This window comes from Acinonyx jubatus, chromosome C2 (genome assembly GCF_027475565.1).
Source record: "Acinonyx jubatus isolate Ajub_Pintada_27869175 chromosome C2, VMU_Ajub_asm_v1.0, whole genome shotgun sequence".
NCBI lineage: Eukaryota > Metazoa > Chordata > Mammalia > Carnivora > Felidae > Acinonyx > Acinonyx jubatus.
In genome coordinates, this window is record NC_069384.1 from 105,797,575 (window position 1) to 105,825,529 (window position 27,955).

The window sequence follows — 27,955 nt, forward strand, 5'->3', positions numbered from 1 at the left end:
ATATGTTTTAAGATTTAAAAATTTGCATAGTGTTCAATATCTGATGTATGCATATTGGGTATACTTCATGCCTTAAAGTTTTGTAAGTTTTAATAAGCCAAGCTATAGAAATTTCTGAAATAAAGTACAAATATAAAGGTATCTTTCACTTATGAAATGTGATTAGAATCCAAGGAATCAGAGAAATACTTTAGTTTGGTGACTATACATGGACTATCATGGATAGAAAATAAACACTTGCTCCTCAAATTTCTCATTTTGAGACGGTCATTGATTATTTTATTTATTTATTTAAATGTTTAATTCTATTCTAGTTAACATACAGTGTTATGTTAGTTTCAGATATACAATATATTGATTCAACAATTCCATACATGACCCCATTCTCATCATGACAAGTACACTCCTTAATCCCCATCACCTATTTCACCCATACCCTACCCACCTCCCCTCTGTTAACCCTCAGTTTGTTCTCTGTAATTAATTGATTCTCTATATATGATTGGTTTCTCTCTCCCTCTCTCATTTTTTCCCCTTTGCTTGTTTTTGTTTATTTGTTTCTTACATTCCACATATGAGTGAAGTCATATGGTATTTGTCTTACTCTATTATATTTCACTTTGCATTATACTCTCTAATCAATCCATGTTGCTAAAAATGGCAAGACTTCATTATTTTATATGGCTGAATAATATTCCTGTGTGTGTGTGTGTGTGTGTGTGTGTGTACCACCTTTTTATCTACTCATCTATCAATGGACACTTGGGCTGCTTCCATATTTTGGCTGTTATAAATAATGCTGCAATAAACATAGGGGTGCATATATCTTTTTGAGTTCATGTTTTTGTATTCTTTGGGTAAATATACAATAGTGGAATTACTGAATCATAAGGTAGTTCTATTTTGAATTATTTAAGGAACTTCCAAATTGTTTTCCACAGTGGCTACATTCCCACCAACAGTGCAAGAGGGTTCCTTTTCCACCATATCTTCACCAACGCTTGTTTCTTATCTTATTGATTTTAGCCATACTGACAGGTGTGAGATGATATCTCATTGTGGTTTTGATTTGTATTTCCCTAATAATGAATGATGTTGAGTATCTTCATATGTCTGTTGACCATATGGCTGTCTTCTTTGGAGAAATGTCTATTCATGTTCTGCCCATTTTTAATTGGATTATTTGGTGTTGAGTTCTATAAGTCCTTTATATATTTATCAGATATGTCATTTGCGAATATCTTCTCTCTCATTTGGTAGCTTGCCTTTTAGTTTTGTTGATTATTTCTTTGGCTATCAGAGGCTTTTTATTTTGATGTAGTTCTAATAGTCAATTTTTGCTTTTGATCCTCTTGCCTTAGGAGACATATTTAGAAAATTGTTGCTATAGCCAATGTCAGAGACATTATTGCCTGTGTTTTCTTCTAGGATTGTTATGGCTTTCAGGTCTCACATTTAAATCTTTAATCCATTTTAAGTTTATTTTTTTGTATGATGTGAGAAAATGGTCCACTTTCATTTTTTTGCATGTGGCTGCCCAGTTTGTTGAAGAGACTGTCTTTTTTTCCCATTGGATATTCTTTCCTACTTTGTCAAGTATTAATTGACCATATAATCATGAGTTTCATTCTGTGAAATCCTTCCTCTGTTCCACTGATCTATGTGTCTGTTTTGGGGCCAACACCATACTGTTCTGATTGCTACAGCTTTGTAGTATATCTTGAAACCTGGGATTGTGATACTTCCAGTTTTGTTCTTTTTCAAGATTGATTTGATTATTCAGGGTTTTTGTGGTTCCATACCAATTTTAGGATTATTTGCTCTAGTTCTGTGAAAAATACTATTGTATTTTGATAGGGATGGCATTAAATCTATAAATTGCTTTGGGTAGTATGGACATTTCAACAATATTTGTTCTTTCAATCCATGAGTATAGAATGTCTATCCATTTGTTTGTGTCATCTTTAATTTCTTTCATCAGTATTTCATTTTTTTCAGAGTATAGGTCTTTCACCTCCTTGGTTGGGTTTATTCCCACATATTTCATTGTTTTTGGCACAATTATATTAGGATTATTTTTTAAATTTCTCTTTCTTCTACTTCATTATTGCTGTATAGAAATGCAATTTATTTCTGCATATTGGTTTTGTATCCTGTGACTTTATCAAAGTCATTTATCAGTTCTAGTAGACTTTTTTTTGGTGGTGGTGTTAGAATTTTTTATATATAGTATCATGTCATCTGTAAATAGTGAATGTCTTACTTCTTCCTTACCAATTTGTGTGCCTTTTATTTCTTTATCTTGTCTAATTGCTGTGGCTAAAATTTCCAGTATAGAAGTAAGGAGAGTGGACTATCCTTATGTTATTCCTGATCTTAGGGGAGGAGCTCTCAGTGTTTCACCATTGGGTATGATGTTTGCTGTGGGGTTTTCATACATGGTCTTTAATATGTTGAGGTATATTCCCTCTAAACCTATTTTGTGGAAGGTTTCTATCATGAATAAATGTTGTAGGTTGTCAAATGTTTTTTTTGTATTTATTGAAAAATCATATAGTTTTTATTCTTTCTCCTGATGATGTGATGTATCCCTTTGACTGATTTATAAATACTGAACCACCTTTGTGTCTCAGGAATAAATCCTACTTGAAGGTAGTGCATGGTTTTTTTAATGTATTGTTGGATTCAGTTTGCTAGTATTTTATTGAGGATTTTTGCATCTATGTTCATGAGAGATATTTGCCTGAAGTTCTCTTTTTTTGTGTGATATCCTTATCTGGCTTTGGAATCAGGGTGACAATGGTCTCCTGGAATGAATTTGGAAATTTTGCTTCTTCTATTTTTTTGGAATAGTTTGAGAAGAATAGGTATTAACTCATCTTTAAATATTTGGTACAATTCACCTGTGAAGCCATCTGGTCCTGGACTTTTGTTTGTTGGGAGTTTATTGATTACTGATTCCACCTCATTGTTAATAAGGGGTCTGTTTACATTTTCTATTTTTTCCTGGTTCAGTTTTGAAGATTGTATGTTTTTGGGAATTTATCCATTTCTTCTATATTGTCCAATTTGTTGGCCTAAATTTTTCATAATATTCTCTTACAATCCTTTGTATTTCTATGGTGTCACTCATTATTTTTCCTCTTTCATTTCTCATTGTTTGAGTCACCTCATTCTCTGCCTTTCTCCCTCTCTCTCTTTATGAGTCTGGCTAAAAGTTTATCAATTTTGTTGCTCTTTTCAAAGAACCTGTTCTACTACTTTTTGTTTTGCTTTGTTTTAGTTTCTATTTCATTTGTTTCTCTTCTAATCTTTATTATTTCCTTCCTTATACTGGTTTTGGGTTTTGTTTGTTCATCTTTATCTAGCTCCTTTAGGGGTATGAGTAGGTTGTTCATTTGAGTGTTTCTTGCTTCTTGAGGTAGACCTGTATTGCCACAAACTTCCCTCTTAGAACAGCTTTTGCTTTTGCAAAGATTTTAGACCATTGTGTTTTTATTTTCATTTGTCTCCATATTTTTAAAATGTTCTTGTTGAATTCTTGGTTGATTCATTCATTGTTTAGGAGCATGTTATTTAACCTCCATGTATTTGTATTATTTCCAGATTTTTTTCTTGTTGATTTCTAGTTTCATACTGTTGTTTAAAAAAAAAAAAGGTATGCATGATTGCAATCTATTTGAATTTGTTGAGGCTTCTTTTGTGGCCTAATATGTGATCTTCTGGAGAATGTCCCCTGTGCACTTGAAAAGAATGTGTGTTCTGCTGTTTTAGGATGGAATATTCTGAATATATCAGTTAGATCCATCTGGTCCAATGTGTCATTCAAAGCCACTGTGTTCTTGTTGGTTTTCTGTTTGCATGATCTGTCCATCAGTGTAAGTGGGGTGTTAAAGTCCCCTATGATTATTGCATTACTATCAATGACTTTCTTTATGTTTGCTATTAGCTGCTTTATGTATTCAGGTTCCTCCATATTGGGTACATAAATATTTACAATTGTTATATCTTCTTGTTGGATTGTTCCCTTATTATTATATAGTGTCCTTCTTTGTCTCTTATTACAGTCTTTGTTTTAAAGTCTACTTTGTATGATATAAGTATTGCTACTCTGGCTTTCTTTCAACTTCAATTTGCATGATAAATGCTATTCAGTCCCTTCATGTTCAATCTGCATATGTCTTTAGGTCTTAAGTAAGTTTCCTGTAGGCAGCATATAGATGGGTCTTGTTTATTTATCCAATCCGTCACTCTATGTCTTTTGGTTGGGGCATTTAGTCCATTTATATTCAAAGTAATTATTGATATGAATGTACTTATTGCCATTTTGTTCCTCGTGTTTTGGTTGTTTTTGTAGTTTTTCTCTGTCCTTTCTACTCTTCCTCTCCTCTCTTATGGTTTGCTGACTTTCTTTAGTGATACACTTTGATTCCTTGCTCCTTTTTTTGTATATTTATCCCTGGTTTTTGATTTGTGGATACTAATAAGTTTGCCTATAACATCTTATACACATAGCAGTCTATGTTAAATTGATGGTCATGTAAGTTTGAAATCATTTGTACTCCTCTATCCCCATGTTTTAGGTATATGATATCAAACTTTATGACCTTTTATTTTGTGAGTTGCTTCACTGATTTTTATAGATATAATTAATTTTACTGGTTTTGTCCTTCCTACTCTTCTTACTCCTACTTATGTCTTTCCTTTCCACTCAAAGGGTCTGCTTTAACATTTCTTGTCAGGCTGGTTTAGTGGTCATGAATTCCTTTAACTTTTGTTTGTCTGGGAAACATTTATTTAGGTTTACTTCTTTATTTTGAGAGAGAAGGAGAGCACAAGTGGGGAAGGGAAGAGAGAGGGAGAGAGAGAATCCCAAGCAGACTCTGCACTGTCAGCATGGATCCTGATGTGGGGCTTGAACTCACAAACCATGAGATCATGACCTGAGCCAAAGTCAAGAGCTAGATGCTTAACCGACTGAGCCACCCAGGCACCCGTGTCTGGGAAACTCTTAATTTCTCTTTCTATTTTGAATGATACCTTTGCTGGATAGAGTATTCTCAATTGCAGATTTTTTTTTTTCCTTTCAGCACTTTGAATGTATCATGCCATTTCCTTCCAGCCCTCAAAGTTTCTGCTGAAAAATTAACTGACAGCCTTATAGGGTTCCCCTTGTAACTTTTCTTTCTTCTTGCTGCTTTTAAAATTCTCACTTTATCACAACTCTGCTATTTTATTTACTATAAGTCTTTGTTTGGATCTCCTTGGGTTGGTTTTGTTGGGAGTTCTCTGTGCCTCCTGGCTCTGGATTTCTGGGTTTTTTCCCCAGATTTGGGAAATTTTCAGCTATTATTTCTTCAAATAAATTTTCTGCCCCCTTTTTAATCTCTTCTTCTTCTGGGATCCCTATAATGCAAATGTTACCACATTTGATGGTGTTATGGAGTTCTCTAAGTCTTTTTTTTTTTTTCATTTTTTATTTTTTTTTCTCTCTCTTCTCAGCTTGACTACTTTCTATTACTGTGTCCTCCTACTTGCTGATCTGTTCTTCTGATTACTATTTATTCTATCTAGTGTATTTTTATTTTCAATTATTGAGTTCTTCATCCTATTGGTTCTTTCTTATGTTTTCTATGTCTTTGTTAAAGGGTCCTCCACTCTTTTTCAAGTCCAATGAATATCTTTATGACCATTACTTCACATCCTCTGTCTGGCATATTACTTATCTCTCTTTCATTTAGCTCTCTTGCTGTGACTTTGTCTGTTTTTTCATTAAAGACATATTGCCTTGTCTTCTCATTTTGTCTAACTCCGTGTCTCTCTCTATGTGTTAAGAAAGTTAGCTTCATTTCCTGATCTTGAAAGTAGTAGCCTTTCAAGTCCACTTGACTTAAAGAAGAAGAAGTCCTGTAGTACCCTGCAGTACAATGTCCCCTGTTCACCAGAACCTGTTGTTTCAGGGGTGTCTCCTATGTGTATTGCATGCACCCTACTGTTTTTGCTGAGCCCATTTTGCCTTCAGCTCTGTCGTTTGCAGTGGCTTTCTTTGCCTGTTGTGGGCAGGGTTTGGTCCCTGTGTTGTTGTTTGGTCAGTTTGGGTCTGCCTTGATCTTGAGTTGAGTCAGACCAGGAATTTGCCAGAGATGCAGTAGCATTGATCGGTAACATGCTTTCCCTGTGTTGTCCCCTGAGAAGGTTTAGTTTGTGGCTGGGGCCTGTATTCAGACCCGATGGCTGCCCCTAGCCCACTGGGGGCATGTCTACAGGAGAATGTGTGGACAGAGCTTATGGTCTTAGCATGGTTTGTGCAGGTTTGTCATGGGAGGAGACCTTGATCTGCTTTAGGAAACTGGAGCAGAGCCAGAGGAGGCATGTCTTCAAGAGAAGGCAGGGGTGGGGCATGGTGTTAACATGTTAGGTGGAAAGTGTTCCATGATGTGCTGTTCCCCCAGATGTCCATGTGTGTAGACTGGGGGTCGGGGGAGGTGGGGGATGTTGCTTGCCATCTCCTCTTTTCCTGGAAAAGTCTCCTAAAGACATCTGACCCTCCAGCACATGCTGAGATTAGGAAATAAACCTTCCTATATATCCCAACCATGTTTCAAACTGCTATTTCTATGCTGTATCTCTGCAGAGCTGTTTGTTGTCCTATCTCTTTAAGGACAGTAATTCAGTTTCTTCTTGCCCTCTGGCTCTCCCAGAGTGGAGCCTACTGAATTTTAAAGTTCCAGATGTTAATCTCCTATTGTAAGAGCTCACAAAATTTGTCCCCTGTGGTTTCCAAAACAACATGTTATAGGAATTCATCTTACCTGTGTGGGTTCCCCATGCCTGAGGTGCTTGGTGTGAGGGTTTGTTTCTCTCCTCTCTTCATACCTGTGGTGTCTCTTCCTCTGTGGACAGTCCTGTGGGTCCATTATCTTCCACTATGTCTCTACCCTTTCTACCCTCTTCAATGTGGCCTCTTCTCTTCATTTAGCTGTGGAGAGTCTGTTCTGCCAGTCTTCAGGTCATTTTCTGAGTTGTTTACACGGATGTGGGTGTTATTTAGTTGTATCCTTGTGATGAGGTGAGCTTAGGATCATCCTACCCCGCCATCTTCCCCAGAAGTCCCATTGGATCTTTGAAAATTAGCCTTGGTAATTATCATGGTTTGTAAGTTACCATCCAGTGATAGTATCATCTTTGTTTCATTTGTAATAGGAGTATAAAGTCCATCTTTTAGAATCATCTGGCTGGAACATGTCAAAACCTCCCATCTGTTATGGGTAGCCAGTATCATATGTATCATAAAGGGAAACATGTTCATGATTATTCCCTTTATTCCCATCTTCAGATCTACTCATGTATATTTCAGTGAAGCATGATGTGGATAATAAATTTTGCATTCTGTATGCAAAACCAAGGAAGCCTATAAAAACTACACAAATATGTATTTAAGTTTTCTCAGCAATAGCTTATTACACAATAAATAATACCTTGGTTACTTAAGGGATAATCTACTTGCTTTCCCAGTGGCACCATTTACATTTGTCCTTGAGCTGGATTAAAGTGTAATTATAAAAACTGTGGGCCCAAAACTATGAACCCTCCCTCAAAGCCAGTACTCCTCTATGGGCCAGCCAGAAAAGCTTCCAAACAATCTTCCTCAGTACCCACCATACATATGACCCCAGAATGGGTAGAATGTAATTGAAAAAAAAAAAATCTGTCCATCCCTATCATGTTTGTTTTCCCTAAAAAGCAGTGCCATTAAAAAACAAACAAAACAACAAAACAAAAACAAAAACAAAAACAAAAATTGTATTTCCTCACCCTCACCTACATACTATGCCAGGTTTACTTTGGCTTTTAGGGGGAAATAGCCATATGTTTGAAAAAGCTATGATTGTTTTGTATGCTTGAGGCCCTTTTCATTAACCTCCAGGAAAAATGGTAAAGAGGGCCAAGTAAATATACATAGACAAACCAACAGAATCATTAAGCCATCTTGATGAATGGATTTCTAGAGATTATTAACCTTTATGTTTATTAATAACCTCACATGATAGGATTGATAGTGATTGTTAAATAGAAAGTAAAGTAGCTTTAGGGTGTCTAAGGCAGATCGAGGAAAATAAACACACACTACTTTTCTGTAATCATTCAGCACCTTGGTGAGCATCAGTGAGCTATTTCTGCAGCTTATCAGTAGGCTTCCACTCTGTTTAAGGCACATATTAGTCCTTAGAAGGGTTCTAAAGTTATTCCACAAATAACCCCTGCGTTAAAGGAGGTAATTTTAATGAGTCACAGAGTATTTTCACAAATGCTGCTATAAAAAAGATAGTTGGGGGGCGCCTGGGTGGCTCAGTCGGATGGGCGTCCAACTTAGGGTTAGGGTTAGGGTTAGGGTCATGATCTCCCAGTACGTGAGTTCTAGCCCTGCGTTGGGCTCTGTGCTGACAGCTTAGAGCCTGGAACCTGCTTCAGATTCTGTGTCTCCCCCTCTCTCTTTTCCCTTCCTCTGCCTGTGCACGCTCTCGCTCTCTCTCTTAAAAATAAATAAACCTTAAAAAAAAAAAGATTAATTGGAACTATTAATTTCATTCATGGAAAATGTCTTTCCTCCAACATATTAAAATTCAGAAAGAATTTTATTTCATAACATAAAAGAGTCACAGTGATAGCCATAAAATTAACAAAACCATGACTTTACACAGTCCATTGAAATGTTCTTATTCTGTCAATTTCATTGCAAACAAATCAGCGCATAAGAGTTTTCTAAAAAATGTCTGGCATGAACTTCATATGAAAGCCATGCTTTTGTAGAGCTGGATAAGAATATGGTAGATAACCATAAAAACTGCTTTTTTTATTCTCTGATTTCTTCCAAAACTCTCCTTCTAATGTAAAATTGATATAAATACCAATATTTATAAACTTCTGGCAGAAGAAGTTATAGAAGCAATTTCAAAGATCCGTGTTCATTGTTCACCTGAAAGTAATGTAACATTGTGTGTCAACTATACTCAAATAAAAAACAAAAATTTAAACAAAGAGAAGGAAGTTTATTTTTTTTAATTTTAATGTTCTTATTTTATTTTTGAGAGACAGAGGGAGAGAGAGACAATGTGTGAGCATGGGAGGGTCAGAGAGGGAGGGAGACACAGAATCTGAATCAGGCTTTAGGCTCTGAGCTGTCAGCACAGAGCCAGTGCAGGGCTCAAACTCATGAACTGTGAGATCATGACCCGAGCCGAAGTTGGACGCTTAACTGACTGAGCCACTCAGGTGCCCCAAGAGAAGGAAGTTTAACACACAGATCACTCCACTGTTGGCAACAACAAAGAGCCCTAGAGTGTAAATATCAGTGCAGGCAAAATTGAGCAAAGGGTTCAGATGATACATAGAGTGATCTGTGGTGTTAGGGCTACAGAAGGATAATTGGAAGCTGAAGAAGATCTGTATGGTTGCATGAAGAAAGCCTCCTACTCACACCACTCCCACCAGCAGGCCACGTACCTGCCAGGACATGATGGTTGTATAGTTCAAGGGCTTGCAGATGGCCACATAACAGCCATAGGTCATCACACTAAGTAGGATGACCTCAGCAGCTCCAAAGACATGTTCTCCAAAGACTTAGGTCATGTACCCCTTGAATAGGATGGTCTTTTCATAGAGTGAATCTACAATCAGTTTCGGGGTGTTTATAGAGGAATAGCCAGCATCAATAAAAAAAGAGATAGGCCAGGAAAAGGTACATGGGAGACCCCACTGATAGGCTGGCAGTGATGGTGACCATAATGAGCATATTTCCTACCACAGAAATGATGTAGGTGACAGAAACTAGAACAAATATAATTTTCTTTAAGAAAAAAAAAGGTGGGGGGCACCTGGCTGGTTCAGTCAGTGGAGCATGCAACTCTTAATCTTGGGGTTGTAAGTTCAAGCCCCACATTGGGTATAGAATTTACTTAAAAATAAAATCTTAAAAACAAACCCTATATCCATTGTAGTTACTCAATAAATATTTGTTAAATGACTAATGAAAAATGTATCAGGGGGCACCTGGTTGGTTTGGGCAGTTAAGCATCCCACTCTTGGTTTCAGCTCAGGTCATAATCTCATGGTTTGTGAGTTCCAGCCCCGCATCAGGCTCAGTGCAGAGTCTGCTTGGGATCCTCTCTCTCTCTCTCTCTCTCTCTCTGCCCCTCCCCTGTGCTCTCTCTCTCTCTCAAATAAACTTAAAAGATGTATTAAATAATTTTTTCTATTTTGAACAAGAATCAGTTAAATAGAGAGTAACACTGTTCTGAGGGTATATGTGACCACATCTAATGCAATGATTTTTGGTTTTTTAGGAGAAAACCCAGCAATGAAATTGAATTCCCTGAGAAGCTGGAAGAAATCAAGTTCACTGTAGCTGAAGATGAAGACCATGAAAAGCTCCAAGTTAAAATACAGGCTTTTGAAGACAAAATAAATGCTGAGAGCAATACTCCTAGCTCTATAAGAAGATATAGTTTGGGCCAATTTTCTAAGGAAGAAAGAAAAGACATTAGATTTAACAGGTATAAATTTTGCTTGGCTGTTTTTTTTTTTTTTAAAGTATGCACTTTGTGTTTGCTGTTAGTTTTGTTACCGCATTATCATGGGGTGTTTTTTTAAATATCTTTTACCTATAGCACCCAAAGTCCTATCTTTTCATGAATGAAATGGCATTCACAGTGCTTCTGTTATCCAAAGGAGCTTGCTATAAATACAGGGTCTCCTGGGTGGCTCAGTCAGTTGAGCAGCCAACCCAATTTCAGTTCAGGTCATGATCCCAGGGTCCTGGGCTTGATCCAGCATCAGGCATCAGGCTCCATGCTGAGTGTGGAGTGGGCTTGGGATTCTCTCTCTCTCTCTCTCTCTCTCTCTGTCTCTCTCTCTGCCCCTCTACCCCACTCATGTGCTCTCTCAAAAAAAAAAAAAAAGGAGAAAACAAATGGAAAACAAACCTGTGGCTTATTTTATCTTTACATGTTTAAATAATATGACTTTGTTATAAACATATAATATGATGTTATATTAAGAATGACTATCAGAAGCTTCTCTTGTTTTCTGATGAAAAAGCAGACTCCGAAGTAGAAAAAAAAGAATGCAAGTGTATAAGTCCACCATTTTCCAGTTAGTTTTGCCATGAAATTGATTTTTAAATCTTTGTTTTTGGAGGTGGCCTAGATCTTCAAAGATTTGGCTTATTACATAATTTGTTGCTGGTCTATGTGTTTTATCAAATCTGTTTGTAGCACCAATTTATGGTCTCCCATTCTAGAGGAAGTAACTCTTCCCCACTGTTATTATCCTTTCTTTTGCTTCTCAGTGGATGCTAGCTCAACTTCTTTGCCTGTCTTCGCTTTTTGTTTATATTGCAGGTCAAAGAGTTTGGCTTTGCACACTGTGCTAACAAAGAGCATGAGTTCAGATGATGGGGAAATTGTAGAGAGTGGAGATATGCCAGCTAGGATCATTCTTTCAGAAACAGATCCACTTAGCCAAGGAAACGACAAGTTGCCCTTTAAGGCAAACTCTGACAGATCACAGCTGAGAAATTCTTCAGTTTCACACCCAAGTATTATACATACAGAATCAGAGAATTTGCCAGAAACAGTTAAAGAAAACTGCCAGGAGGAAACTCCAGAAACAACTGCAAGTCCTGTAGAATACCAAGATAAGCTCTACTTGCACTTAAAGGAAAATTTCAGTAAAGTAAAGGCATACGCTGTGGAAATCGGAAAGAAGATTCCAATCCCTGATCAGTGTACCATTGAAGGTAAGTTCTTTGAACACCCTAAACTTGAGAAATTTCAAATATCACTGGGGAAGAAACAAAAGGCTCAAATCATAAAAATTGCCATACCCTGGATTTTTTGTAAAATAGATCATTTGAAAACACCCTTAGGTTATTTTAATTGCTTTTTTTCCCCCCAATAAGGTCAATCATCTTTTTGACTCCTATTTGAATCTACTTAGGTACACTTAAGCTCACCGACTCTGACTTTTTCAAACCTGAAATACATTGTTCCTGATTCCCTGTCCCTAGTGTTTAGGAAAATTCTGGAAGGGGTCTGTGTTTCCCAAAGCAGGCTCTCGGGTAGAGGTGCAGCCAGAGACATTTTTTTCATCCACATAATAATGCAAGGAAGCCATGTACAGCATTGAGCCCCAGGACATTTTCCTCCCATTCATTCAATAGCACTTACGAAGCAATTACCGTGTGCCAGGCACTGTACTAAAAATTCAGCTTTGTGTGAGATTCAGCTATGACCCAAACAGACACAGTCCCTGGCTTCTTGGAAATTATAGAAAGGAAAAAGTGAAATCATAGTCAGGAGATGATGTATGTCAGGAACCAGTAAGAGTGTGAGCTAGTCAGAAAACAGAGAACAAAGCAAAAGATGTCAGGAACTGAGGCATCCCTTGGGTGCACAATTTAAGGAGGTGCCAAAAAAGCTCAGCAAAATTTTAAGTAAAGAAAGGATTAGTATGTCTTCCTAAGTCATATTGGAGCAGAGGCAAAAGGAATATGAAGTAATATTGATCATGTTTCCACTTACAATTTTGATATTTTGTTCATTATGAACTTTTTGTGTTAATTTTGATTTCTTAAAATATTACTTATTTTGACTACTAAATTTTCTGGTGCTTCTTAAATTTTGTGCCCTGGTACGGAAAAAGATGATAGGTTTGAGGCACAAGTGCTAAAATGGAAGAGTGCCCAGGGCAAGCTCATCCTTCTGGCAGTGGGTTGAACAGGTTTGGATATTTTGAAGGCACTATCAGGCTAATTAGATTTTTCCTGCGGTTCTTCTCACTTAACAGCCATGCTATTCCTTTCAGATTAAGATGAAGGTCCTGGACTACTTGTTGGGCATGACAGCTTTTCACAGGCGATGCCCACGTAGAAAAAGCTAGGCAGCACATCTTTCAGAAAGAAACACAGCTGAAGAATAATGAATCCAATTCATATTCACCCACCCACTGTCATCCCCCTCAGGGGATGATACTAGGAAGGTCCCATTTTCCATATTCTACTTTCTATCCCTTCTCCCACTCCAAATCAGAGGAAAGAATGTATTCTCATGCTAACAAAGGGAAAGGAATGTATTCTAATGCTCACAAGGACTTGGAAATGACAAATATTGTCTGTGTGTCTGTAGAATCTGACATTTTCAGAAGTGTTTACAATAATTTATTGATTAGGAGTCTTAAAACTTTTTTAAAGAGTGACAATAAAAGTGGTATTGCTCATATTCAATATAAGTTTTGGATAATTAAGTATAGCAGGACTTGAGAATAGGTAAAGTCAATAAAACTCAATTAACACAAACTTTTTATGATTTCCCATTTCACTAATATTCTATGTATTTAATGCACAGGTTGGAGAACTTAATAGAAATGAGGTTACATGAATTTCCCAGCTTAAAAAAGGAAACCTGTAGCAAATATAAAGTTAGACACATTTCCACCTGCCAGAATAGTTTTGTTTTTCAAGTTTAGGTTAAAGCATTGAAGCTGTGCTATATAGTGAGTTTTAATCTTGTGAAAATGTAAGGCAGTCTTGCAGTTACTTCAAGCATCCAGTTGTCAAAAACACATGTTATTTCTTATTGCCTTGAATTATTTGAGGACTTTGAGAGTTAACTAAGTGGCTTGGGTTTTTTTTTTCCAAAATATTGAAGGAATCCACCATCTTTACTAAAAACAAACAAGAATCAAAAGGTATTTTCTTTTGATATTTCCTGCCAGGAATGACCTAGAACTGAGTACGTCTATTTTTTTTTAAGTTGACATTTTGGAATTTGTTCACATTTTTGTAACTTCCTGGAAGTTCCTGGAAAATTCCTTGCACAGAGATATGTGTGAGGGATTGAAGATTTATATGACTCACTGTAAATACATCCACTGAGAAAGGACTCGTACTGACTGCAGGGGACATGTTGTTACTATTCCAGGGATTGTGTAAACCATTCAGAAGAAAGCCAGCAGTCATCTGGCTGACACAGTTTTGCTTGCTGTCATGAGATCACTCAGCTCAGCAATATCACATTTCTTTTCTTAGATATTTATTAAAGAAAGATTTAGGGTTAGAAACTGTGTTATGCTTAATGTGTTGTGGGTGTAAAAGAGGCATATTTGGTCTTTCTTGCTGAATAATGCAAGGCAATCAAGAAGCAGAGGGAAGAAGCATAAAAACCACTTCTACAACAGGGAGAGTTAAAAAGATAAATAACCAGCAGGAAACAAGAACAACAACAACAAAGTGTTAAGAATCATTTTAGACAGATGTCATAATGTCTATAGTATAAGAAAATGATAAAACAACCTTTAAAGAAGTTCTTTTGGTATTGTTTTGAATCATATGAAAAAAAAAACAACTGATATCTGATTTCCTTACTCTGACCTGCAAAAAACATCACTTTCATGTGGTTCAATCTAATACTTTAATAATAAACTGTGTTTAAGAACAGGAACCTCACTAGTCACAGCACAACAGAATCCAGTATTAGGTGAGTCAAGGTCAGAGATACCATTCTTATCCATAGGCCACCATCTTATTATTGCATGATATTAATCACAGTGGGGACAGGCAATAGAGTATAAATAGAGCAGCACAAATCTATCATCATGTCTGGAAAAATTGTCAAACCCCAGGTCTTATTGAGGTTGGGTCAGCAGTGTCATTTTGGATATGAAAGAGCCTGTTATTTCCAAGTCAGTAATTCTCTCCTTGGTCTTATAGGCCTCTAGTGTGGGTGCAGGTTAGCCAACCATGGAAAGTTATATATTCATATCCAGAGTGATGGTCTGACATCACTGACTGATTGTATTTATATACAAGACTGAAGGAATTTAGTTCATTAGCCAAAGGGTATTTTAAATATCTGAATCACTGGAATTCCTTTATGTGAACAAAAATAATTAGAGGTTAAAAGAATCCAGAAATGCATGATATTGAAATAAATCCTTGAAAATCTGGCCCATCACTGGTGTTCTATAAAGGATGATATAAAAGCTTACAAGAACCCATCAACGCTGCTTTGGTTTGCTTTGAAGTATTTCCTGATGGGGTGAAAATACATCCCATCTGTAAAGCATATCAGCAAGCCTGACTTGCAGAAAGCTAATTTTAAAGCTAGTAATGTCTTCCTTTCTCTAATAGACCGACATGAGTTGATTTTTCAACTTGAACAGATATAAGAATACAAAAAAATAAAAGTTTATTATAAAATCAAGAAGCAGCTGTTATTTCATAATTAATTACAAATAAAGATTTCTTACTGAAAGTTTGCATATAGTCAACTCCAACCTCATGTTGGCATGACCAAGGAGGCAAAGCCAACCCAGCCCTTACCTCTTTGTCCTCGGTTGGTCTAACCTGAGGGACGATGATAAAACCCATTCATTTAGTGGTTCTGGAGGAGGTTTCCTTCTTTTTTAACATACATTGGTAATTGTGGGATTAGGATCATTTATCCCTGAGGAGGGTTGTAAGATTTGGAGACAGAGGAAAATCCTAAAGCTTTTCCACACAATTTCAGAGGGAGAAACAGCAAATAAGAAAATATTGCAAATTCCTTGGTGTCTTATTCATTGATATGGTCCACTTGGCCCCTGTTTGAAGGACAGTTTTCCCTAACAGTTTTCCTTGGTAGGGAAAACTTTTCTAGAGAATTTTTCTTGGTGCTTTGGACTTTATCTTAGATTACCTCTCTGCCAATTCCCATTTTTCCAGAGTGAACTTTAGTCAAAAGAAGATAGATATAATGGTGGCCAGATTCTCCTCTTAATCTTCTCCTGTTACTCCTATCCTGGTTCCAGTCATCCTCAATGTCCCATGAGAAACATTTAAATAATATGGCTAGAGGAAGACCTTACAAATCCTTTTGAAAAGATCCCCTCCAAACTCTTCTTTTGAGTTAACATCAGATTACTGTCCTTGTTCGTCCCCAGTAGAGTAGCTGCAACACCCTGGCAGACAACCACATCATTGGTAAAGATGTTATGCACTTAAATATACAACTTACTTGTTTGCAAAGTTCCACTAGAGAACATCACATAACTTTATTTCTCGTTAGTTAGTTATATTTTCAAAAGCTACTTCTAAAAAGAAGGAGGAGGAGAAGAAGGACAAGTTTTATTTTCTTTGAACATTCAAATAGATAAGGAAAAATGCCCTGGGGCACCTGGGTGGCTCAGTAGCTTAAGCTTCCAGACTTCAGCTCAGCTCATCATATCACAGTTGGTGAGTTCAAGCCCCGCCTCGAGCTCTGGAGCCTGCTTCAGATTCTGTGTCTCCGTCTCTCTCTCTGAACTTCCTCGCTCACACTGTCTCTCTCCCTTTCTCTCTCTCTCTCTTTCTCTCTCTCAAAAAAAATAAACATTAGAAAAAAGAAAGAAAAATGCCTTAACCATGCTTTTGAACAAAAGGGTGTGCTGCTTATGTGCATGTTGGTTTACCTGATATTTATCTATGAATGAGAAGTATCTTCATCCAACTAGGAAACAGTACAAAGGAAAATTGGTAAGTATATGTACACTCAGGCCATTTTGTATGGAAATCCAGGAGTGATTATCTGCCTGTATATCAAATGACTTGTCCAAACCCTTGAAATGGTCAGTTCCCCTAATATAGTGCCCACCTTGGATATGTCTCTAATAGGTTTAAAAAGACCTTGCTAATAAATAAACAGAAGTAAAAGTAAATATATAATAGAGCAAAAATGCACAGGAGTGCATTTTGATATATCTCACCCAAAGGCAGCCACATTAAAAGAAGGAGGAAGGGAAGAAAGTGAAAGAGGAGGTGTCTTAGGTACAGAAGTAGTTGTTGTGAGAGATATAATATTCTCAGCTATATTCTTCTAAATATATTACTTTTAAGAGAGAAAGATATGGCATTATACTCTTATATCTGTAGTTAGTATTTCTTAATCTTTTTTTAGGGAAGCTCATACTCGGAGATTATTAGTAGTAATCCCTTGTTGTCTGGGTGGTTGTCTTTACTCCAAAGCATACAGTGCTGTGCAAAAAGGTCCTGAGCCACTGACTGTCAACAGCACAGGAGTACATTCCAATCCAGCTTGCCACAAACCAAATTTCAGGAAGTGAATGTTATTTTTCCGTTTGCTTCCATTATGAAACTGGCAGTATATGCCTTGTAGGGAAACAAAATGGTCCCTGGATATCATCAAATCTCACTTAAAAACTGAGCAAATCCATATTTCTGAGCTCTGTTGATGATGAAGAGCTGACAGCCAAGGAAACTGAAAAGAGTTTTGATATAATATAGGAAAAGGCAAAAAAAAATTAATTTCCTCTTGTTTGATCCACAACAACCATCAAACTTCAGATGATGGAGGATTTTAAAATGTTTTTCCAAAAACGCAGGCAATTACATAATTGGCAATCAGGAGTCCAGGTATTGATAATTTGGAAGGTATTTATTTGTGTCACAGTCTATATTCATAGAGTTGTGTGTTTACAAACAGCAGATAAGTCTCTAAAGCAGACAGAATCTCATGTCATCTGTTGGCAGATCCATTTGGAGTAAGAGAAAAAGAACTATGTAAATGACACCAAATTCCTATGTTTCCTCTGCTCACATTTTTGTCCTGTCCATATTAGAGATCAGTAAGAAATAATAAAATGAATTTTTTTCTTTTTTAAAAAAAAGGTTCAATGGACTTTTAAAAATAAATTGCTTTATGGGAACATCATTTTTCATGTGAAATATTCACATCAATTACCCAATAGCCATTAAAATATTATGCCACCATTAAAATAAGCCACAAATGTGGGAAGCATACCATTTCAGAAACTCAGAGTATGATTCTGTTTCTCATACCAAACATCCTCATTTCTTTTTTTTTTTTTTCCAACGTTTATTTATTTTTGGGACAGAGAGAGACAGAGCATGAATGGGGGAGGGGCACAGAGAGAGGGAGACACAGAATCGGAAGCAGGCTCCAGGCTCTGAGCCATCAGGCCAGAGCCCGACGCGAGGCTTGAACTCACGGACCGCGAGATCGTGACCTGGCTGAAGTCGGACGCTTAACCGACTGCGCCACCCAGGCGCCCCCAAACATCCTCATTTCTAATAGCTTTTTCATATCAGCTTCTGTAATTTAGTAATATGCATTTATGCTTCCTTTATATCTTTTTTGTGGTTTGGTAGCTCATTTTTTTGCATAAGTAATATTCCAACGTTTGGATGTAGTTACCATTGTAGAATCATAGAGAATAGCTTCACTGCTCTAAAAATCCTCTCTGCTCTGTCTATTCATCCTGATTCTTCATTTTTCATTAATTCTACAAATATTTCTGAGTGCCTACTCACACCAGCATCCTTCTAGGAACTTTAGAAATGTCAGTGAACAAAACAGGCAAATATCCTTGGCTTCAAAGTGATAAATAAATAAAGTAGGGTGTTGGAAAGTGATAAGTGCTACAGTCAAAGAAAATATAGAGCTGGCTAAGGAGAACAAGGACAGAAAAGGATTTACATATATGTATATGGAGAGGGAGGCACTTCTAGAAAGACACACATAAAACTATCACCATTACTTCTTTCTGAAGAATCAAACTGGGGATAGAGGTAGAGAAGAAGTGGAGGGTAAAGGCGAAACTTGCACATTTTTAAAGTACACATTTCTGCAAGGTTTGGAATTTTGTAATTCCAAAAACCCTGTATATTACAGGGTCATGGATTTTTAACCTGTACTGGTTAAAACTGTCAGGGGCCCCTGGAAAGGGTCCCAACCCCCCTCTTTCCTTCTTTCTTTGCCCTGCAAACAGAGCAACTGTGATATAGCTGACGTTATACAGGGACCTTCCTGATTGATATTTAAACCAAGAATTCCACAGTTTAAGGAAACTTGAAAAGCACTCAGCTGGATCATTTTTAAGGTCCTTTAAAAGAATCTTGTGTGCTCTAAATTAATTAATTCTAAGTGTCTTATGTCAGAGCTAGAAAAATGTAAATGTTTGTTATTTGGCCAAGTTTTTCATCAGCCTCAAGTTTATTGCTAATTTTATATCTCCAGTGTAAACCTAAAAAAAAACAAAAAACAAAAACTTCTCTTTCATGTTAATTTCCTGTCCTTTTTTTCCAGACATCTGTATCCATCAACTTACAATAGTTTATTGGGAGAAAATAGACCAGATTGTTCAATACTTTTGAAGCTTGTCACACTGTCTACCTGAATTTATTGATATCTATCAAACAGCAAATGACCAGCCATGATAAGCAAATCAATGCATTGTGCCTGTATTGACTGGTCTATTTTTTTTTTTTTACTTTTTTCTATTTTAATTCCAAAATACTTAACATACAGTGTTATATTCATTTCAGATGTACAATATGCTGATTTAGCAGTTCCATACATCATCCAGTGCTCATCACAAATGCACTCCTTAATCCCTATCACCTATTTCACCCATCTCCCCACCCCCTCCCTTCATGTAACCATCAGTTCTCTATAGTTAAAGAATCTGTTTCTTAGTTTGTCTCTATTTTTTTCTCATTTGCTTTGTTTTTTAAATTCCACATATGAGTGAAATAATATGGTATTTGTCTTTCTCTGACTGACTTAATTTGCTTAGCAATATACACATATGTGTATATATGTATGTATATATACCACTTGAGCCATTCATCAATTGATGGACACTTGGGCTGCTTCCATAATTTAGCTATTGTAAATAATGCTGCTATAGTCATAGGGATGCATTTATCCCTTTGAATCAGGGCTTTCGTATTGTGGGTGTAAATACACAGTAGGGCCATTGCTGAATCATAGGGTAGTTCAGTTTTTAACACTTTGAGGAAACTCCATCTGTTTTCCAGAGTGGTTGCACCACTTTGCATTCCCACCAACAGTGCACGAGTGTTCCTTTTTCTCCACATCCTTGCCAACACTTGTTGTTTCCCGTGTTTTTGATTTTAGCCATTCTGACAGTGTGAGGTGATATCTCCTTATAGGTTTGATTCGCATTTCCCTGGTGATGAGTGATGTTGAGCATCTTTTCATGTGTCTGTGTGACATCTGGATGTCTTTTTTGGATAAATGTCTATTCATGTCTTCTGTCCATTTTTTAATTGGATTATTTGTTTTTGGGGTGTTGACGTGTAAGTTCTTTATATATATGTTCAATATGGAGCCTTTATAAGATAAGTCATTTGCAAATATCTTCTTTTATTCAGTAGTTGCCTTTTAGTTTTGTTGATTGTTTCCTTGGCTGTGCAGAGGCTTTTTATTTTGATGTAGTCCCAAAAGTTTATTTTTGCTTTTGTTTCCCTTGCCTTAGGAGACATATCTAGAAAAATGTTGCTACAGCCAATGTCAGAGACATTATTGCCTGTGTTCTCTTCTAGGATCTTTATGGCTTCAGATCTCACATTTAGGTCTTTAATACATTTTGAATTTATTTTTGTGTATGGTGTAAGAAAGTGGTTCAGTTTCATTCTTTTGTAGGTAGCTGACCAGTTTTCCCAACACCATTTGTTGAAGAGGCTGTCTTTTTCTCATTGGATATTCTTTTCTACTTAGTGAAAGATTAATTGATCATATAATTGTGGGGTTATTTCTGAGCTTTTATTTTGTCCTATTGATCTATGTATCTATTTTTGTGCCAGTACCATACTGTTTTGATTACTACAGCTTTGTAATATAACTTGAAATCTGGAAATGTGAGGCTTCGAGTTTTGCTTTTCTTTCTCAAAATTGCTTTGGTTATTCACGGTCTTTTGTGGTTCCATACCAATTTCAGGATTGTTTGTTCTGGTTCTGTGAAACATGCTGTTGGTATTGTGAAAGGAATTGCGTTAAATGTGTAGATTGTTTGGGGTAGTATAGACATTCTAATAATATTTGTTCTTCTAATTCATGAGTATGGAATGTCTTTCCATTTGTGTCATCTTCAATTACTTTCATCAAGTAATTTCAGAATACAGGTCTTTCACCTCTTTGGTTAGATTTATTCCTAGGTATCTTACTGTTTTTGGTGCAACTGTAAATGGAATTGTTTTCTTAATTTCTTTCTGTTGCTGCATTATTAGTGTATAGAAATGCAACAGATTTCTGCACATTGATTTTGTATCCTACAACTGCACTGAATTCATTTATCAGTTCTAGCAGTTTTTGGTGGAATATTTTGTGTTTTCTATATATAGTATCATGTCATCTGCAAATAGTGAATGTTTTACTTCTTTCTTACCAATGTGGATGACTTTTATTTCTTTTTGTTGTCTGATTGTCTAGGACTTCTAGTACTATGTTGAATAAAAATGGTGAGAGAGGACATCCTTATCTTATTCCTGGTCTTGGGAGAAAAGCTCTCAGTTCCCCCCATTGAGTATGATGTTTGCTGTGGGTCTTTCACATGTGGCCTTTATTATGTTGAGGTATGTTCCCTCTAAACCTACTGTGTGGAGGAATTTTACCATGAATGGATGTTGTACTTAGTCAAATGCTTTTTTTTTCTGCATCTATTGAAATGATCATGTGGTTTTTATTCATTCTCTTACTGATGTGACATATCGTGTTGACTGATTTGCAAATATTGAGCCACTCTTGCATACCAGGAATAAATCCCACATGATCATGGTGAGTGATTTTTTTAAATTTACTTTAATGTTTATATATTTTTGAGAAAGTGTGCAAACAGGGGAGGGGCAGAGATAATGGGAGACACAAAATCCAAAGCAGGTCCAGGCTCTGAGCTGTCAGCACAGAGCCCAACACAGGTCTTAAACCCATGAGCCGTGAGATCATGACCTGAGCTGAAGTCCGGCACTTAACTGACTAAGCTACCCAGGTGCCCCTGGTGAATGATGTTTTTTAATGTAATGTTGGATTTGGTTTGCTAGTATTTTGCTGAGAATTTTTGCATCTCTGTTCATGAGAGATATTTGCCTGAAGTTCTCTTTTTTTTTGTTGTGTCCTTATCTGGTTTTGGAATCAGGGTAATAATGACCTCCTGGAATGAATTTGGGAAATTTCCTTCTTCTATTTTTTGGAATAGTTTGAAAAGAATAGGTACGAACTCATCTTTAAATGTTTGGTAGAATTCACCTGTGATGTCATTTAGTTCTGGACTTTTGTTTGTTAGGAGTTTGCTGATTACTGATGCAGTCTCCTTGCTGGTAATCAGTCTGTTAAAATTTTCTATTTCTTCCTGCTTTAATTTTGGTAGGTTGTATGTTTCTAAGAATTTATCCATTTCTTCTAGGTTGTCTAATTTTGTAGGCATATAGTTTTTCATGATATTCTCTTCAATTTGTATTTCTGAGGTGTTGGTTGTTATTTCTCCTTCATTTGTGATTTTTATTTGAGTCCTTTCTCTCCCTCTCTTTTTGATAAGTCTAGCTAAGTTTATGAATTCAGTTGATCTTTTCAAAGAACCAGCTCCTGGTTTCATTGATCTATTATTTTTTTTTTTTAGTTTTTATAGCATTTATTTCTACTCTAATCTTTATTATTTCCTTCTTTATACTGGTTTGGGGGTTTGTTTGTTCTTCTTTATCTAGCTCCTTTAGGGGTTGAGTAGCTTGTTCATTTGAGTTTTTCTTGCTTCTTGAGGTAGGCCTGTATTGCCACAAACTTCCCTCTTAGAACAGCTTCTGCTTTTGCAAAGATTTTAGACCATTGTGTTTTTATTTTCATTTGTCTCCATATTTTTAAAATGTTCTTGTTGAATTCTTGGTTGATCCATTCATTGTTTAGGAGCATGTTATTTAACCTCCATGTATTTGTATTATTTCCAGATTTTTTTCTTGTTGATTTCTAGTTTCATACTGTTATTTTCAGAAAAGAGGTATGTATGATTGCAATCTATTTGAATTTGTTGAGGCTTCTTTTGTGGCCTAATATGTGATCTTCTGGAGAATGTCCCCTGTGCACTTGAAAAGAATGTGTGTTCTGCTACTTTAGGATGGAATATTCTGAATATATCAGTTAGATCCATCTGGTCCAGTGTGTCATTCAAAGCCACTGTTTCCTTGTTGGTTTCCTGTTAGTTTGATCTGTCCATCAAGTAAGTGGGGTGTTAAAGTCACCTACTATTATTGTATTACAATTGGTGATTTCCTTTATGTTTGTTATTAGCTGCTCTATGTATTTGGGTGCTTTAATGTTGGGGACATAAATATTTACAATTGTTATATCTTCTTGTTGGATTATTCCCTATGATTATATAGTGTGCTTCTTTATCTCTTGTTACAGCCTTTGTTTTAAAGTCTAGTTTTGTCTGATATAAACATTGCTACTCCAGCTTTGTTTTCACTTCCATTTGCATGATGAATATTTCTTTATCCCCTCACTTTCAATCTGCAAGTATCTTTCGGTTTGAAATTAGTCTCTTGTAGGCAGCAGATAGATGGGTCTTGCTTTTTTATCCACTCTGTCACCCTATGTCTTTTAGTTGGACAAGTCCTCAAGTCCTGGCCCTTCCTACCCTCTTTGATGTGGCCTCTTCTCTGCATTTAGTTGTGGAGTTTGTTTGGGTCCTTTTCTGGGTTGTTTGCTCTGGTTCAAATTTTATCTAGTTGAATCTGTGGGATGAGTGAGTTTAGGGTCCTTCTACTCTGCCATCTTTCCCCAGAAATCCCCTGGGTTGTCTATTTTTATTGAAATTCTTTGGTTTACCTTATTTAAAGGAAACCAATCTTATTTCAAATCGTATATGAAGGAACCTCTTAAAATATAAATTAGAGGAGGTGATTCATTTAATGTTGGAGGAAAAAGAAATAAAATAAATCTAGTAGTTATTTCTTAAAAATGTATTCCTGTAAATTTTCACAATTCCAAAATGTGGTTTGCAAATTTACTTCTGAGCATGCTGGTGACCATAGTAAGAAAGGAAATAAAATCAGTGAAAAATCTAGAGTGTCCATAAATAAAGTATTATAATTTCTCAGAGGAAAAAAAAAGAAAGAAAGGTATTTATTTAGTTAGTTAATGATTCAGCATTCACTGAAGCTAGTTCATCAAAAAAGGTGTTTATATTATGCAATAAACATTTAACCACTAAACATGAAAATAGAGCACTGATTCTCAACTACAGGCAATTTTATCCCCAGCTTTGGGACTTTTGGTAATGTCTAGAGACATTTTTGGTTGTCATGACTGGGGAAGTGGAGGCAGGCGTTACTGTCATCTAGCAGGTGGGTAGAGACCAGGGATGCTGCTAAACATTCGAAAATGGACAAGACAGCCCCCTGCCAAAACAAAGAATTATCCTGCCAAAATATCAGTGGTGGTTAAGACACCCTGCAACAGACCTTGCTTCTCAAAGTGTGATCCATGGACCGGCAACATTGACATTACCTAGGTACTTTCTAGAAATTCAGATTCTCAGGCCCATCCTAGACCTACTGAGTCAGCATTTATAAGATCCCTCAAGTTATTGAGGGATCAATATCAGTAATTAATATCAGTATTAATAAGTATTATTAATATCAGTATTAATCAGTAATATCAGTATTAATAAGATCCCTCAAGTTATTCATATGCACATTAAAGTTTAAGAAGCACTGCTACTATAGGAATGAGAAATTCCAGTGAATCCCAGTAGTAGAGAAAGTGATTTTCTTCCTCACAGTGAATTTGTGATTTAGTTAACTGACTCTTCATTTAATAATCACCTCTTAATTGAGGAGATGACTATTCTTCTCAAGGACACTCAAGGTTACAAAGCTTTGTCATCTGGACTATTCATTAAATTTGTGGTTCCAGTCATCCTTTGATTCTTCTCACGGGTTATAGGGTTAAGAAAGAATGAATAGGGTTGCAAGCCAGGAAACTCTACTCCATGGTACATGTTTGAATTTGTAGTGTGTTTGGCTCTGACTCCTTATGAATGTGGAATTTAGTTCCTGATGGAGGTAGTTTTAATAGCTTCAAAATATCTTGGGTATCAAATATGCCTTCAATGATGATTAGTCAAGTTGTATAAATGAATTAGAAACATATGGATTATGTTCCCCTTAAAATATGCAGAGAATTAAAATTAAGCAAAAGTGTGCTAGAGGCAATGTATGCTTTCTTAAACCCAAAACATTGAAAAGTGGATTGAGAGAGTGTATGTGCACTCACCTATCATTGATATTTACAGATTAATCCCGCTGGCGTTCATTCTTTTTAAGTATGTAATTATACATTGGACCATCTCCTCTCTGCTGAATCTAACCTGATTTTTTTATAACTTCTTTTAAAAAGAACCATAAAAATATTGAAATAAAATCTATCTTTTCCAGTAAATGTAGATAGGACATTCCTATACCCCTAGCATGTCTTTCTACTGAATTTTTATTTTTCAGTCACACCAGTTACACACGGATGTTTTTTGTTTTGTTTATTTGATTTTTTTTAACAAATCCTTTGAACTCTTAGAAACAATTGAATCTACAGTAAAAAAAAAATCAGGGCAAATCTTTATATTCTTAAAACACTGAAATTGTACAATTTCTCCATAATTCCAATATCAAATGTGCATTGAACACTTAAGATGTTTGTTAATGTTTTCATAAATTTGATCATGTTTAACTTTGCATTTCCTGAACTATTGTGTGTTTTCAATTTATGTGCAAAGCAAGAAGAGTTATTCTGTCTTCATAAAGCAATTCAATAACTTATCATTTAAAGGGTTTATTTGAATATTTAAAGCACTAGAATACAAAGAAATTTCCAAAGCAAAGGTTAAAACAATAGCATATTGCCCTTGGTTTGTTGAAGTGTTATCTGTGAATACCTTTAATGCAAATTATAGTGCCCTAATGTGTAAGAGAACCCATCTAAGTTCACCTTAGAAACTGGGTTTTCAAACCCTTAAAGCTTAAGAAATTTCCAAATGCTTTTAGTCAAGCACTATTATTGTTAACTTTTGAACTCATGCACATTTTAGGGAAATGTAAGCCATGTGTTTCAAATTTATTTTCACTTTATCCATCAAGATATGGTTTAGTAAACTCTTTTGATCCTTATGAGGTGTTTTACTGATAAAAATATCATCAAGAAAGGATCTTTGCTGGTATTAAGAAGAAACTGTACCCAAATTGCTGTAATGATGACCCCAGTGACTTTTGGGGGAAAAAAATTTTTTTTCTGGTTTTGGTCACACTCCTTACTGTTAAAGAAACAAACAAATCCACATATCTTAACATGGAATCATGGAATCAACTAGTTGTGGGCAGAGTCTGTACAGGAAGAATGTGGGTAGGCTACTTTGTTCATTCATGTTAGGCAGGGTTGGTCTTGGAACTACCCCTGTAATAAAGCAATGATGGGAGTTAAATCAATTAAAAGATCTGAGAAGAATTCCCCTTCTCTTTTTCAATCCAAAGTCTAAACTACCACCTTCTTGGATAGGAGACTCAAATAATTGCTATTAGCAATGCATTTCTTTGCATTCTCACCATTTGTCCCTTTCCTCTAAACAGAATTGGCTCACATTCTCCAGACAGATGAGGGTTTGGAGACACAAAGACTTAAAAGGGAGAGTGTGGGGGTGAGGTGTCCTGAGTGAATGGGCCAGTATCATGAGAGCAGTTGGAGCCCTTAGCTACCTTTGCAGCTGTCACTCAGTGCAGGGCCCAGTGCTTGACAACAGCAGCTCTGGAGGAAAAGCAGGGTGACATCTTCGGTGGGCAGCTGACCAGAACAGAGAAGTCCATGCAGCAATGAGTCCCACCACGGGCAGCCTTTGCAGCCATTGTAGGCCTTCTCATGTCACAAACCACTGCCTTTATCAGACAAATGAGCTTCCCAAAATACTTGTTTGTGTCCTGGAGTCTTTCACTACCCCTGCATGAAGTTCCCAACTAAGCAAGCAGAAGCCCAGGGCACCAGACATAGTCTTCTCAGCCCCTGGGGGCCTCAGCCAGGCCCAACGTGAGACAGGAGTAGCACTTGGAACCCAAAGAGATTCCCTGGGCCCTAGAGTAGGACTCAGGGTTCCTTGTTTTAAGGTTTCCAATAACTTGGCTTTTAGGGCTCTGGCTTTTAGATTACCCAGTTATCTAATACCCTGTACACTTACATACCTTGTGAGATACCTGCTGAGGATGTCAGGCAGGGTTTGACCTCTCAGACACAGAGAGAGAGAGTGGGACACTCCAACCACAGAAACTAAAATGAGAAGTGGTCGGAAGCGCCTGGGTGGCTCAGTTGGTTAAGCGTTCAACTTCAGCGCAGGTCATAATCTCACGGTTCATGAGTTCAAGCCCTGCATCTGGCTCTGTGCTGACAGCTCAGAGCCTGGACCCTGCTTCAGATTCTATGTTACCTCTTTCTCTGTCCCTCCCCTGCTCATGCTCTGTCTCTCTGTCTCAAAAATAAATAAACATTAATTTTTTTTAAATGAGAAGCAGTCAGCACCATGAGTCTGAGTCTATATCCCTTTGACATCCTTGCAGACTCTGGACCTTCTCTATCCCCAGTGTCCAGCATAGTGCAGAACAAGTGTTCAACACACACAACTGAATGAAGGAATGAGCAAATGAACCAACAAATGGAGAGCAAGATGCAGGCCTGACCTAGGAGACAGTGTGCATATCATTTATGTGCAACTGAATCCCAGTCTCTTTGTCAAGTGGACTTTAACATTGCATGCAACTTTTCATTTATGGTTAGGTTGGTACCCTTTATTTAATTAGGAAAAGAAAAACTGTCTTGTGCAACACAAAAGGTTGAAAGCACACAGACTTTTACAAATAAAGAAATTATATCTCAAACTCAGCATTTAAAAAGAGGCAAAATGGTTAGTCATTTGCTGGGAATATGTGTGTGGTATTTTTTAAAACACTTGATATACTGAAGAAAATACTGAATTAGTGGAAAGTGATGACCGTTGGTTCTTTTAATAAATGAGCTTCCTTATAGTCATTTATAAACTCAGAGGAGTGGAGCATCTGTATGGCTCAGTGAGGAAG

General features: G+C 36.6%; 1 protein-coding gene across 10 annotated transcripts in view; it reads left to right on the plus strand.

The window, feature by feature from the left end:
* The window catches only part of VEPH1 (ventricular zone expressed PH domain containing 1), a 252,221-nt gene that overhangs the window by 123,369 nt on the left and 100,897 nt on the right, over positions 1 to 27,955 (plus strand). For 8 of the 10 annotated variants that reach the window (XM_027061541.2, XM_053221272.1, XM_027061543.2 and 5 more), the window contains 2 exons: positions 10,344 to 10,553; positions 11,400 to 11,797. In XM_027061541.2, coding sequence (XP_026917342.1) covers positions 10,344 to 10,553; positions 11,400 to 11,797 — 608 coding nt within the window. Of the gene's footprint in view, positions 1 to 10,343; positions 10,554 to 11,399; positions 11,798 to 16,412; positions 16,550 to 27,955 lie in introns of those variants that run through there. The other 2 variants (XR_008297873.1, XM_027061544.2) reach the window with 2 other exon arrangements.